Source organism: Capsicum annuum, chromosome 10, assembly GCF_002878395.1.
Source record: "Capsicum annuum cultivar UCD-10X-F1 chromosome 10, UCD10Xv1.1, whole genome shotgun sequence".
NCBI lineage: Eukaryota > Viridiplantae > Streptophyta > Magnoliopsida > Solanales > Solanaceae > Capsicum > Capsicum annuum.
In genome coordinates, this window is record NC_061120.1 from 184263727 (window position 1) to 184280429 (window position 16703).

Here is a 16703-nt window from a genome sequence, read left to right on the forward strand (position 1 = left end):
AGAAATGTTTAAAATAAGCTAAGCAAATGCCAACTTTAGGAGAAAAAACAAAATTGTAGTATAAAAATTAGGTGGTCACACTTCTTCTTTTTGAATCGTCTTTTAGGTCATTTGTGGACTGATACTTCATTTTACCTATATTTTTTCAAAAGAATGTTATAGAACTTCAACAATAGATCAAAATATGAAGAAAATACATTGAACCTGTATAAAATTGGTCAAAAGCATTACAAAACTAAGTTACAACATATGTACATAGCAATATCCTAATAATTATTAGATTCTCACTAGTAAAACAATATATTATGCAAACAATAGTAGTAAACATTTGAAAGAATGTTTAAAGAGAAAAAAAACTTGGGATACTTAGCTATGATGGCAATCCATGTACATATATCATTTTTCTGTCCATAAGACGAATGTTTTTTTTATTGAGACGTACTTAGCTTCATGAGATTTTAACCCTCTAAAATACACATCATATTTAGAGGTTGCCTCGTCTTGGGATGACTCAAGAGGCCCTGATTTTCAATTTTGAATTTTTTAAAGCGTTTAAGTTATATACATCAACATTGATGTCTTGAACATTTTGTAATTTGGACCCTGGTTTTGGCTTTGGACCTCTTCTTTTTCTGGCTACTTATATATGTATACAAGCATTTGATTTTCTCTCTTACGTTATTGGTGATCTTCAAGATACACAAATTTTGTTGCAGATCTTCTTCGTTGGCCACGATAATGTAGATTTTCTGTCGATGAACTCTTGTTATCGTTATCAAAACCATCCTTAACTCTGCGAGCAACTTCTTGATCATCTCCTTCTTTAACTTGATAATCAAGCAACGTATCAAGGCCATCATCCGTTTTCGTGTTGTCAGGGTAATTTTGATCGTTTGCTAGCTCTAAATAATTGAAACTCAATTGAGTAACTTCAGACATTGATTTGGTTAACAGAGGCTTTTGGCGTTTGAAAAACAAGCATACTACTCCACAATCGTCTACTTTTGCACGCGGATATTTGTATTTCCAGGCACGAACTGCACATTCTACTAGTGTTCTTGCTGCCATTGATCGCTTTCTTGTTGTCGCAACTATCCGGATCACTTCATCGTTGCTTAAAACATCCCACACCTAAGAACAAAAAGAGTTTAAGTTATACATACTGACAGTATCAAAAATTCATCTTAATTACTGGTTATAACATAATGTTACTCTATTTTTCAAGTTATCGTATCAGACTTGGTATGAAGAGTTACCTAATGTCTTTAAGTGAACTTAGTTTAATAGTTTAAGAATTGTTTACACTATTAGTATAAATTAGGCACAAACCACTATACATGTAAGGAGTTAAAGGGTCAAAAATTCCATTCAAAATATTCTCATTTTTTAAGTTTCATACTTAAACCGACAGCTTCCGATGTTCCTACATGAACAATTATCATGAAATGTTCATCAAAAAACCACCTCAACTATTAGTTGTACTTGTTCACTCTTCCTACCCGAACGATAGTGATATTTTAGTTAGGAAAAGTAAACAACTGATAGTTAAGGTGTGTTTTGATAAACATTTTGGTGATAGACAGCGGAGCCAGGATTTTCATTGAGGGGGTTCAGAAATAAACATACGGACTAGTCGAAGGGGGTTCAACATCTACTATATATACATAAAAATATTTTTGATCGTGTAAAAATAATATAATTTTCCGTCGAAGGGGGCTCGGATGAACCTCCTGATTACAAGGTGAATCCACCACTGGTGATAGTTAAGGTAAAAAACTCACACACCTCATCAGATGTAAAATTCAAAAAGTTTGAAATATTTTAGGTATGTTTTTGACCCTTCACTCTACATGCAAGTGGAATTAAATTAGCTAGCTTACCCCATCAGTTGCCAAAACAACAAATTCATCACTTTCAGTGAGCTTTCTATAATAAACTTCAGGGACAGAGATGAGGCCATAGTCTTTCAAGCAAAAATCACCAAAAGCCCTAGCCATGGCCAAGCCAGGACAATCTTCATCTGGCATCCACACTCTATAGACACTTGGCTCTTGTTCCATTGCCATTACTCTTCCTTTGCAACTTTTAATTCTTTCATATTCACCTGATGAAAAATTAGTAAATAATATGTTAAACATGAAGTTCATTTTTTGTGATTGAGTTTAGTAAAAGAATTTCAAAGTATGGTGGAATAAATGAGATTCCTCCGGACATATCCAATGGAGAGGTTATTGTCATGGAGTGTTTTTCTCTTTTAATGGGCCCTAGAGGCATGCATTTCGAGGGTGATTCATAAGAATGACTGAGGACATAGTAGTCTTGAACTTTCAAACCTCACTTGTCCTGATCAGAATTTCAAGTTTAACAAGTTTTAATCTCTGACGTAGATGGTTAGCCCATAGAGTAAGCAGGGCCAAAAGTTAAAAATAACTCATTTCAAAAATTATTTGGTGTAATTTTCTGTAAATTCGAGTCAATTAATGGATTTTGGACACCAAATGATGGTAAAAGGAAACTCATTTCCTTGAAAGCACCTACTTGGGAGGTGAGGCTTCAAGTCCACTGTAAGTTGCTGGGACACAAGCTGATCCTTCTCATCTTTAGTGCAAATAATTGCTCTAGAATCGCCTAAATTTCCAATGAACAAATGTTCCCCCTGAAAAATCCCCAATTAATTAGAACAAACAAATAATCACAAGCTAATCATCTAACCAACCAAATGGTTATTCTTGTTTTACTCTAAATGACATGTTCTTTATATAAATAAGTGTTATGAAATGTTTTAATCATAAGTTTAAAATGTACAAAGTTTGTGTTCTTCTCTTTGTTTTCTTTCTTAAATACAATTTTTTACTGTCCAATATAATGAAACATCACCATATAAAATAAAGGGTTGATCTCATGGATGATTATTCAACTTTCATTTTATCACACTATGTCCCTAAACTTTTTTTTTTTAACCAAACTCAATTTTACCTATGTATGATGAAGTCACTGAACTGTTTTGTAATAAAAAAGTCACTCGACACTCCCTGCGTAGCACAAAAAGTCATTATGATGAAATAAATAATGACTTTTCTATGATACTTCATCAAATCTAAAGGACTTATTAGATATGAAAAAAAAAAAAATGTTAAATGTGTGCTTTTATGATACTTGGACAAAGTTATGTGACGTCTGATTATAATAAATTGTTTAGTGACTATGATATTCAGACAAGTTTAGTAAAAAAACTATGTTGATGACTTTGTTGATATAAAATAAAAGTTGAAATTACCATCATAACCCATAAACTGAAAGGTTAACTACCTGTTTAAATAAAGTAACAGCTGTTGTGCCACTTGAATAACTTTCAATTGTAGGTTCCCTTCCAAGTTGTTCATCCATTTCTTTATAGGACTTAAGATATGCAGCTTTCCATGCATCAAAGAGTATGTAATTCTGATCAGATTCATCGTCATCGTCAGTGCTTTTAATAATTTCATTCTCATTAATGTTGCACTCTTTCAACGATAACGAAATTTTTGACGGTAACAAGTCGCGCACATAGCGCGCTACCTTGTGGCCTGATGGACCGTGCCCATCAAAGACGCCACAAAAGAATGCACCTTTCTCTCCACCAAAATTCTGCACATATTGTGTATGACATAAATTAATTAGTCCTGTTCATGATCCATTTTCAGGGGCGAAATCGCAATCAAGAAGGAATAATTTGAACATCACGAGGATAAACATAAACAAAAAAGAAATTGTATCTTCTTGGCAATTGCATGTCAATGTAATTTGAATTGAAATGGAAATTAAATATATGAGAATGTACCATGCATGATTGAAATTTTTAATCATGAATAGGACATTAATCTAAAGGCGTTCAGGTCCAACTGTCAAGGTATTGTCTGTTCGACGATTGAATCATAAACTCGTGAGATTTGCCAAGATAAATTCACGCGTAACGAATGACAACATGCCATAAAATATGTACAATTAGGAGGAATGAATGAAGAAGAAATTAATAATTAATACCTCCCAAACAGTCATGGCATCTTGATTGATCCCTTTTTTACCTTGTTGACTATACATAGATACAAATTTAGAATATCCATGTAACCTAATATTAGCACCAAAATCTCCCTTTCCTACAACACCTTGATCATGTTCAACAATAATATTATCTCTATCATCCCCATTACTATTGTGCACAATGTTATGGTGACGGTAATTTCCTTGATGATCATAATGGCGCACCCTTTGACAGGAACAACATGCACCCATATCTCTATAATTTATGCGCGTCTCTGCGATAATAATCTCCTCACAAATAAAGCTTGCCTCGTGAAATTAAAGCCATTCCATATATCCAATTATCATATTCAACCAAATTAGAAACAATTTCTTTTCTAATTCATTGAATATTGACAATGGAAAATTAGAATTCAAATTTTATAAATATCCTGATAGAGAGTCAAGGATAAAAGACAAGACAATTAGGAGGAGGATGACAAATCAAGAATGTTAATCTCATGAGAGTTACAACATTCATGATTTGTGGGAAATAAAGAAACTAGTAGAGGAAAAAATATAATCATCAATGTAGTCCTTTTTTTTTTCTTCTGCTTTCTTTTTTTCTTTTTATATTTTTTTATTCTTTTGGATAAAACAATTTGACCATTCAGTTACGTACACTCAATTGCTCCTCTCTTGTTTTCCATTATTCTAGTAGTTCTTCTGTCACAATTTGTTTGAATCATATTATTCAGAGGGTCAAATGATTTTTCTTTATGCTAGTAGCTCTTCAGTCAAAATTTGTTTGAATTATATCATTCAGAGGACCAAATGATTTTTCTACTGACTTTAATCATGCGAATTACACGTCCTAACAAAACTGCGGCATGTAATTCTTTTATGGGTGAATTTTATAAAGGAGAACAATTAATTCCATTTTGGTCATGGATATCTTCAAAAAGGATGAAACTAATTAAGGATACTATGTAGGGGTTGATACAAGTACGGTCATGATTGTGGACCAATACGTAAAGACTCGAGCTTGGGTGGCTGCCCAACCAATGGAACAAGCTTTGAAGTGTAGAGTACAAGTCCCAACACTCCAAAGCCATCCAATATGCACACTCCAAGGCCTCCCTTTTGTCTTGACTCATTAAGGGTATTCTAGTCATTTTGTATTAAGTTGAAACCTAGGCTATAAATAGAACATGTTAGGTCATTTTGTCATAACTTAGATGATATTTTGAGAGCTCTTTGAGAGTGTTCATACAAGTGTGGATATCACTTGTGACAAGTGTGGAATCACTTGTGTTGGTTGCTTGTTTTGAAACGTTGGTTGCTTGGGGATTCCGTTCCCTTGAGGTCACCGTAAGAACTTGATGTTATTTGTATGAATTCTTGGGTCCTAGTGTTCAATATACACTTTGGTTCATAGTGTTTGTGCATTGTGTGTCAAGTTATCTATCATTCTATCTTATTATTGTTGTTGTGTTCATTCTCGATTTTAGTTGTCCAAACCCGAGACCTTGTTGTGTCATTTTTGTTCTTGTTATTGTGTTGTAATCTTAGTTTGTGGCTCGCTGATTATAGGTGTTGAACACCTTAGAATCTTGTTGTTATCATGCTTGCATTGTTATTGTGTAGTGAATCCGAGAGGGGTCACCAAAGGGGGTCCTCGGTTCTTCAAATCATGGACTGTTTTGGTGTGTGTTAGTGTCTTCCTTGTCGATTTTGTATCAGGGGTGTTCATGGGTCGATTTGGATCGGTTAGTGGTTAAAATCATAACCAAAACTAATTTAGTCGATTTTTGAATTTCTAAAACCAAACCAAACCACAAAAAGAAAATAACTGTCAGTTTGGTTCTTGTAGGTTTGGTTCGGTTTATTTCGGTTTTTTGGTTATTGACTAGCCTACTCCAACCATCTCTAGAATAAACTCCTTTGTTTAACCCATAAAAAAGAGTATCAAATTGAACAATTTCTTATGAAATATTTGTACAGTGATGGACAAATGATACTATAAACTCTTAGAAATCAGAACAAACACATTCAACAAAACCAATATTGAGATGAAAAACACTAGTTTGGTATTGTAGTCACTAAGATTATCCAACAACATCGAAACACCTACATGTACATTGTAAAACAAAGTTTTGTATTCTGTTGCAGTGCATTGTAAGAAGAGATAGAGTTGAGCAAATTTGAGTTATCTGTTTACTTTATAGACTAGCTAGGTTAGCTAATCATATAGGGAAAAGATTGAATAAACAAGGAGACATAAAACTACCATTTGAACCAGGAACCATGGTAGCTCATTTGAAAAATTCTTTGTTTATGTGACCGAAGATGAAGCAGCATATGGATTACAGTTTCAGACATCATTCATGTCATATCTCTTGGGTTATTAACAAACCATACATCAATAAAAATTCAATAACATTTAATAAAACCCCTCTGCACCATTGCGTGGCTAAAGTTCCATCCCATGAAACTTTGAAAATTTTACTATAAAATAGAATTAGATTTAATCACCAAAAATATTTTACAAAAAATGAAGAGAAGACTACACTACGAAAGCGAGCGTAAACGAGATATAGGGGGTTAAGAAACTAAACAAGAAAATATTGCAATATCTGAGCTAGCCGAGACTCTAGAAAACATGGCACAAGTATAATCAGCAGGAAGAAAGTAAAATACTTGCAGTCGCATGGACCATCAATGCAAAACAAACGAGAGGAAAAACCCCTTCACTTGGTAACTCTTAGCCTAGGACTATAAGAGCCCCCCTCTTCCAAATTTAGTTCAATTTTGCATATCCACTACTTGCAAACAACTAAACAAAAAACGACAATGATTTATACAGTTGCTCATAATTAAAGGTACAGATGACAGAAAACAGAAAAAAATTATTTAACAAAATTAATTGCATGTCATGCACTCCTCTAAATTCTTGTATAAAATTAGAATTAGCTAAGGTAGCTAGAATAAAAAAAAAAACTAAAAATTACCGTCCCAAACTTTAATAATCTTGTATTTAAAGTTTTCACTTCTCAAGCTTCAATCTTTATTTTTGCTTTTCCTTGTGAGATGAAAAAATGAAAAGAAATTTTTTTATCATTTGCTTTCTATGAAGAACAACATAAACTAATGAGGTACTGCCTTTTAATGAAGAACAAAAGAATTGTGAAAGATGAAGTAGAAAAAGTGAGGTAGGGACTGTAAGGTTAACTTATTAGTAATAGTAGGTAGAGTTGGGCTTGGGTTTGGGGCTTTGGTCAATTAGGCTAAAGTATTAGTTGGGCTAGACATAGATTAAAATTTAGTTTAAGATGAAATTTAATAAAACATTTATATTTTATTTATAAATTATATATAAATAATTATAATATATATATATATATATATATATATATATAATTTATTGGTTCAACCTGTTTATTTTTACAATTTTTGTAAGTAAAATCATAACCAAACCAACTAACATCGGTTTTTTAAAATTTAAAACCAAACCTAACTAAACCAAACCAAATGTCGGTATTTTAAATCGGTTTGATTTGATTTGCGGTTCGGTTTGTTTTTTAACCAAACCCATGAACACCCCTAATACTACTTAGCTATCACACGTCAAATATGTCCGCTTTCATAAAATTCTTTCATGAGGAATAGTACCTTGTGAGCGTCTACATTCAAGATGAAAATAGTTATTATCTTCCCGACTCCACCTAATTTGGCAAAGAACTCATGATAATCTTTGGGAAAGCCATACGACTGCTAATTGGTTTACCCCACCTAGCTACAGTGCCAGCTCTGCAAAGTTAAGTAAAAGGGCTCCTTTCGATTTTGAATTAAACCGCTAATATGTTTGAACTTTGAAGCGTCCTTTCTGACTAGTCATACCGAATTAAAAGTTTCCACATCCTACATGTAATGAGGCCAAGTCTATCGAGGTGCACCATACAAGTCCAATTAAACTTGTTGATGGGTATTTAGCCCATTTGTGTGTTAATAACCAGGCCCTAGACGTAGGATCCATTTAGCATTGTTTTGAGTAAATTGAAATGACATTCAAGCATAAAATTGCACGTTCTGTCTTTTTAATGGACTGAGTTAACCGACATTTGTAGGTTGGTTGATTCTTGAACCATCATAGGACTGGAGGTAAGTTTTATGTCACGCTTTGTATAATTTTTTTTGTTTCTTTATTTATGTTAAGGCTTGGGGGTGTGTGACTCAATTCTTGACTGCCACAGGAGGTGAGATCTCTAAATTAGGTCTGTTTAGTTAAAAAATACACACTATCAGATTGAAAATGTCATTCCAAACTCAACAAAATCATTGAAATGGTCTTTAACTTTTGTTATTTAATCATTGCACTTGGGGCATAAGTTCTTTAGAAATGAAGTCATGTCCAGACATAACTTGTCAGGTATTACAATATGAAAACATAATTTATGTCCTGTAAAAAAGTTATTTGTTAAGAGGAATAAAAATTAAAAGACCAACACAAAAAGTGTGAATGACCCAAAATTCAAGTGCTCTAGAATGAAAATTAAAAGCATGTTTTCTGTTTAAATTAGTTTTCCAAAACTCAACGGCTAATAGTTAACATATCCCTTTTTTGTTCTCTGATGAATGGAAGAATATAAAATTTTTTATCTGGTTTAAGATTTATGTTTCATTTATGGTGTGATTTACATACCTCCTGACATTGACTTTTACTTGTTCGATATATTAAAAATAAAATTTTATTTGATCACTTTTAACATATGAAGATACAGATATATATTGTTATGAAACAATAAAGAATAAGAAGAAGAATAGAGAGAATAGAGAGAGTGATTCTTATTTCTTCTCTTGAGGGTGAATTACAATGAAGCAAAACCCCTTTATTTATAGGGAAAAACTAACCTTGGGGTTTGTAACTTTTCCATAAATAGACACACACAATATATGGTAAAGTAGATATTCACTATATATGGTAAAGTAGACATTCACTATATATGGTATATTTATAACACTCCCCCTTGAATGTCTAATTGATAGATAATGTGTCTCGTTAAAACCTTACTAGAAAAAACCCAGTGGAAAAAAAAATCTAGTGAAGGAAAAAGAGTACACATATCTAACAATATGCATATAGGTTGTCTCATTAAAAACCTTACAAGGAAAATCCAGTGGGACAAAACATTGAAAGGGAAAAAGAGTACAGCACGTATTAACTCCCCCTAATGAGAACATCTTTGAGCCTTTGTATCCCGATCTTGTGCACCATCTTCTTGAAAGTTGTAGTTGGAAGAAACTTGGTGAATAAATCAATCATATTATCACTTGAATGAATCTGTTGCATGTTAATATCACCATTCCTTTTGTAGCTCATGTGTATAGAAAAGCTTTGATGAAGTGTGCTTCGTTCTATCTCCTTTCATGAATCCTTCATTAAGATGTGCTATGCATGTTGCATTATCTATGTATAAAATTGTGGGTGCATTGTCATATTTCAAACCATATTTTTCTCGAATTAGATGTATCATGGACCTCAACCATACACATTTTCGGCTAGCTTCATGAATAACTATTATCTCATCATGATTCAATGAAGTGGCTAGATAGACTGCTTTGTATATCTCCAAGATATAGCAGTACCCTCACATATGAACACATAGCATGTTTGAGACCGGGCTTTATGCGGGTCAGATAATTACCCAACATCAGCATAGCAAACAAGATCGGGACTGCAACCTTTAGAATAAAGTGAGCTCATGTCTTTTATCCCATTTTGATGTCTCCTATTAGGAGCAGAAATATACCTTGCTAACAAAATAACCGAAAAGCTATGCCTTGTAGTATTTGCAAGATACATTAATGCATCAATTGCACTAAGATATGGTACTTCATAACCAAGGAGTTCCTCATTCTTTTATTGAGGTCAGAATGGATCCTTATTCAATTTTTGCATGTTTCTCATTTAAGCAAATACTCTATTGCTTTGGAAAAATCTCCAAGAATTTTAATGATACTGAAATCATCAAATTATATCTTATGAGGATAATAAAAAGTTTCCCAGAAACTTTATATGCTTCAGGCATTTTGAATCCTTTAGGAATTTTCATATGGATATTTGTCAAGTAATAATATCCAGCATGTCAAGTGTGACATCTTCAAGTGAGTGGACTGCAAATCAAATAAGTTTACGCTTACCAAAATGCATCCTTTCAGGTCACTTGATAAATATTTCTACATTAGTATGCTTAAATTAACGTAGAATTTAGATACTTATAATCTTTTACAATATTGCGTCAATACTGTATCAAAGATATCGTCGACGATTTCTTATTTTGTATCGGTTCACAACGCGACATAACATTTTGAGATCTCATCACTTCATTATTTTCAGGTACCTAAACCTCTCTTAAGGTTTCATGAAGTGTTATATCGTAGGCTCTTCAAGAGCACATTGTCTTCTTATCATGATTATTTGCTCCTTATTCTTTTCAAGGATTATTTTATTTGGAACCGATTGGTTATCATGTTTTACGAATGCATAGACTTTATCTTTTAAGGACACCAAATAGGAGCACTTGCAGCTTAATATGAGATGCTTTCGACATTTGACTTGAATTATCTTTTGAATGAAGATCCGATGATAATTCCTAACAATTTCATAGCTGCTTATAATCTCCCCCTTATGTTAGAAAAGCTAATATACATCCTCCATCTTCTTTGATGGAATATTTGTGCATCATAGTACATTCATTAATCAAATACCGCACATCAAAACTATTAGATGGAATAGTTGGTTCTCGATCTTGAACCAATTGAGAGAGAAGAAATAATCATAATTTATTGGTCTAATGCATACAAGTTCTATTGTATGCAACATATCATATTTCATACCAATACATGAAACTTTGTTCTTATTAGTAATGATTCAGTTATTTATGAAAGGCATTCAATGCTAATCCAACATCATCAAGATGAATTATCTCAATTACACAATCTGAAAATTATGCTCAATTTATATTGAACAAGTAACTTTATGAATGTCAAACGTTGGTTGACCATGAATGTACATGTGATCATCTTATTAATGCATCTTTTCAACATATCACATGATAGGTGAACGGGCCCTTATTCACCTTTTATTCTTTTCAGATTTTGAGGGATCCAATCCCAAAATTAGTTGGTCTAACCAACTTATCATGAGAACAAGCAACATTAAAGTTCATGAAGAATTTTTTAATTTTTCAATATATGTTCAATACCCAATATGCACATCTTCAGAATATCGCATCGTTCATGTCAACTTATGAACTTTTAATCTAGTAAACTCCAAGTTTGCCATGATATGTGTTTTTTCTTTGGTAAATTTTAGATTTACTATTATATGAATAAATTTCAGATTTACTACTTCAGAAGTAGATTTCAAAATAACTCATCTCAGTTATTCTTCCTCTTTCGAAGGTGAATTGTCATACCATCACAATCAAGCACACGTTTATGTTAATAAGCTTCACTAAATATTATCACATTCACCCCAGGGAATGGACCTATGCTTATAATAATCAAAATTCTCATTCCCCAAGAATGGAATATAATCATGTTTTAAGCCTATCAAACTATGATAGCTTATATATCTTATAACCTCTTTCATCATATTGCTACTTCATGCAGGGGCGGATTCAGGATTTTCAGTGAGGGGGTTTAATAGTACATATACGGACTAGTCGAAGGGGGTTCAACCTCTATTATTTATACATAAAAAAAATTTACGATGTAAAAATTGTATAATTTTCCGACGAAGGGGGTTCGGATGACCCCCCTGGAATACATGTACATCCGCCACTAACTTCAGGAGCTCATCAAATTGCTACTTCAGGAGCAAATTGAGACATACATATGATGTAGAGAATTTTTCTCTAGCACATCTTATAATCATAATAAGCTTGTGAAAATATTATCACTTTTGATGATTATTAACATATTGTCTCTCCACACTTATATTTGTGCATTCAATCACTTGTCTTCTTTCAACAATGAAGCAAGTTGTCAACTTTCAGATTTATGCTACCATATTTACTTTATCGAATAGAGCATATTAATGGGATATGTTTCATGACCTTTTATTAAACACTCATTATTTTGCCTTAACTATCATAATATCATCAATATGGTGTATTGAGATTCAAACTCAACATCTTATTCATATAAAGACGTCTTAGGCATAAATTGATGGGACTTGAACCCAAATATTATCATTCCTTTTGACAATATTGTTCTTGTGGAATGAATTTAAAACATAAATGGTTCCAAACTAATTATTTTTCCTCAAATCTAACAATAATCATATCGTTAATAGAAAAATACAAATAACATAAGGACTTACTAACCTTGACCTTTAGATTTATATTCTCACCTTATTTGGCAGAATCTCGTGCTGATAACGTGTTATGAAACAATAAAGAACAAGAATAAGAGTAGAGATAATAGAGAGAGTGATTCTTATTTCTTCTCTTGAGGGATGAATTACAATGAAGCAAAACCCCTTTATTTATAGGGAAAAACTAACCTTGGGATTTGTAACTTTTCTATAAATAGACATACACAATATATGGTAAAGAAGATATTCACTATATATAGTAAAGTAGACATTCACTATATATGGTATATTTATAGCATATACTATTTTCTTGCTTTATAGTTAACAAGTTCATTGTGATTATACCAATTAATGTCAGTATTACAGCTAAATAAATACTTCATTTGTTATTTTTTAACAGGAGTGCAAAGTGTATTGTGGACAAGTAAAAGTGAACAATGAGACTGTGTATATATAACATATTCTCTAAGGGTGAAAATCATTTCCCCACCTCAAGTTTACTTTAAAAATCAAACTCCCCCTCTACTTTTAATAATAAGCATTCTCCCCCCTTTTACCTTGACAATGTCTATTTTAACCTTGAAATTAACAATATCTTCTTATAATATACATTATTTATTTTAGTCAAGTATTTATATATTTTTATTTAAATTTTTTAGTTTAACCTTTTTAATGAACTTGTCACAAATGCTAATGTTATTTTTTATGATTGTTATTTTGTTGAGATAACGCACAAGTATTTTTTGTCTACCCCAAAAGAAGCACAAAAATATTCTGATACTTGACGGCCAAATCAACAAAAAATGAGTTTAGATGGTAATAGATCCCTCTTAAAGTTTAAGTGTACCATAACAACTTCAGATATATATATATATGTATATATATATATGTGTATATATATATGCCGGGGGTCTATCGAAAACAGGCTCTCTACTTCTTCGGAGGTAGCGGTATGGACTGCGTACATCTTACCCTTCCTAGACCCCACTTTGTGGAAATACTCTAGGTTTGTTGTTGTTGTTGTTGTATATATATATATGTGTGTGTGTATGTATGCACATGAGTTTCGATATACTCCCTAGGTTCTTTTTTACTTGTCACTTTTCGTTTTTCCAGGTCAACCCACATAAATTTTGATAAATATTTTAAGATATATTTTTTCGTTTTATTAATATGAAGAAGGATTGCAACTTATAGCATTTTTCATGTATTTTCTGATCATCTAAATTTTAAATTTAAATATTAAATTATACATCTTAAAATGTTAGTCAAAGTTCATGCAGGTTGACCTCAAAAAGCAAAATAGTGACAAGTAAAAGTGAACGAGGGAGTATATATTTATAACATAAGTAAACTTTTGAATTAATTTAGTATAAAATATATCTCCATTTTTTTTATATGTTATTATATTACATGCATTGGAATATGTTTATAAAATTATTTTTATTTGTTATTTTCACTAGTATAAATAGATATTACAGTTTTAATTATTATTAATAAATAAATTTCCATATCATGGTCATTTATTTCATTTAGAACATCACTAACTTATATACTTAATATATGTTTCTCACTTTTTTTTGTCTAGAAAATAATTTTCATTTTATTTACAAAAATTTACTATATATATTAAAAATAAAAAATATAATAATTTTAAAGAGGTAAAGAAAAATAAAGATTAATAGTGTAAGGGTAAAATAGGTATTTAAAAAAGACAAGTAGGAAAAAGGGGGGAGAATGCTTATTGTTTAAAGTTGAGGGGGGAATTTAATTTTTAAAGTAAAGTTGAGGGGGGAAATGATTTTCACCCCATTCTCGAATATGTTCAAGTGCTTCGTGGAGGAAACCTAATGGCTAGCTTTCCAAAGAAATGGCAAATTTAATTAATTGTTACTATTAAATTCCTTGACCTAAAAGGGGATATCTCTTCTATAAACAAATAAAAAGATAACAAAGACATTCATTCCATAGATGCATCATGCATGATACATGTATTTGCTCTTTATTTTAGTAGTATAATATTAACCTTCAAATTAAATCAATCATTTAGATATTGTATGTACGATCGATATTGAGCCGTTTCTATTTTTGATTTCATTGTCTTTGAAATATAAACCACTTATTTTATTCAATTCTTGTATTTAATATTTAGTACACTCTCCATTTCAATTTATGTGAATGTGTTTTGATTGATCAATATGAAATTTTAAAAAAGAAAGAAAAACATTTAAAATAAGTCAATGAATATTTATGTATCTATAAATCATCCCATTAAGAGTAAAATAAGAAACTTTAAAATTAAATTATTTTTAAATACAAAAAAGAATATTATTCTATAAGGACAAACTAAAAACTAAAATATGTCACATAAATTAGGAAAAAAAAAATACACAAACCATCGTATAGAAGGAAAACTAAAAAGAATATATTCCTCAATTCCCTTTTTGTAGTGGTAATTAAAATTTATGTTACTATACTTAAAGAATGGTATATATACCTTCTAGTCATAGTGATCAGAGTCATTATACATATAATATATAATCAAAGTCCATCCTACACAACCATACATTGATAAATAATGCTAATCTAAAAGGACAATTACAGTTGAATGCTTTTGGACGATCATACAAAATTGATCTATGAAGTTTGTATATTTAAATATAATATACATATGTCATACATATCCTATTACATATAATAGCATATAAATTTTGTATATTTCGATAGGTCCAACTATATATTGATTAGTTTCCAATTTAAAATCTAAAGCCCGGCCGACTTCTAATACAAACTTTTCTTCTCCCCTTTTTCTGTTGAATATGAAATCATATCCTTGAAAGCAAGAAGGAATAATTTCTCATAATATGAATATTTTTTCCTAATTAATTAACATATTCCCACATTTAAAGATGTGTACATATTAATTTTAAGCAAAATACAGAGGCAGAAAAATATACAGTGATAGCCAGCAAACACGACAACTTTGTATAGTATAATATCACATGTATCACGCTGAACATCTCATTTATAACTTTATACAATAGTCAAAGAAGAAATTTCACTTTATTTTTTTTTTTCGATATTGATATATTTATTCCTTTTGTATAACAAATTAAGTAAAATGGTGAATTTTTATCTATTCACTTCGTTTACGCAGAAAAAAATACTTCCAAGTAATTGAAGTTGTGTGACGCATAAGTAATACTAATGTCACATAAGACGGATTTTAATAGTTCAGTTTATTAACAATTTGAATTTTAATTTTATCAGTGAGTGTTTCCCCGAACTCCCCTTTCCTCTACCCATATATGTATAATGGGCCAAAAATATTATCAATCTGTTAAAAATTGATCGATCTTCATAATATTTTGACATATAAAAAATGTCCTCCAACTAGCTAATAGTTGCTCAAAAATACCTGGCCTACTAATAATACATTGAAAGAAGGGAAGAATTAAAGGACCACATTTGTCACTATTTGAAATGGGATTAACAAAACTATGACGATGCTAGTTGGTAATTTAATTATTGACTATAGAAACTTTCAAATAGTAGTGCAGATTTAATTTCCTAACCTTGTTTTAAATTTCTAAAAAGGAAAAATTACATGGTTTAACAAATACAAGCACCTAACTAACCTATATTTCACGGATCAGACCACCTTTGACAGCGCTTTCGCACTTGTGAAGTTGCATTGTCATGAATAACCACACCATATAAGATGGCATCATCAAGACAGGGGCGTGCAAGATTAGGTGCTCCAGCGCCCGTTAAATTCGACGCAAATTAGGTATATGTATATAAGAAATGCTTAAAAATTGGTATAGGATGGATAAAAGCATCCTTGAAACCAAGAAGATAGCTAGGTGATGTTGAAACGTGTGGGTGCACCAACCAACTCGGGATCAGGTCCCTAAGATTAGGAGAATAAACAATAAAACAGTAACCAACTAAAACTTGCAGAAATTAAATGAACACAGTGATTTATGTGGAAAACTCCTTGCTCAAGGGAGGAAAAACTACGGCTTGCCCTCACAAGCACTCAATCTCCACTATAATCAAAACTCATTGATTACAGACTCCAAGAACTTAACCCTAAGTTCTACTAGTTGTAATAACTCTACTACAATTATCTCTACACAACTCAACCTCTTCACAATCGATTAACTCTAATTGAAGGATTTTAGGTAACTCTACCTAAGAACACTACTGCCAAAAGAAAACTTTACTCTTATAAGTTGAGTGAATCAATTTCAAAGCAAAACTTGACTCAAGAACACCTAGACCTTAAGCACACAAAGAATTAGGACTTGAGCTTTAGAGA

At 31.6% G+C, this 16703-nt stretch overlaps 1 protein-coding gene across 1 annotated transcript; it reads right to left on the minus strand.

Annotated features, from left to right (window-relative positions):
* Nucleotides 1-366: 366 nt before the first annotated feature.
* LOC107844961 (probable protein phosphatase 2C 65) lies at nucleotides 367-4658 on the minus strand. The gene is made up of 5 exons (XM_016689275.2): nucleotides 4024-4658; nucleotides 3310-3627; nucleotides 2539-2656; nucleotides 1881-2104; nucleotides 367-1131 (listed from the first exon to the last, which is right to left on the minus strand). Exons 1-5 carry the CDS (start codon nucleotides 4270-4272, stop codon nucleotides 679-681), a joined length of 1362 nt encoding a protein of 453 aa, XP_016544761.1. The 5' UTR covers nucleotides 4273-4658; the 3' UTR covers nucleotides 367-678.
* Nucleotides 4659-16703: the final 12045 nt, after the last annotated feature.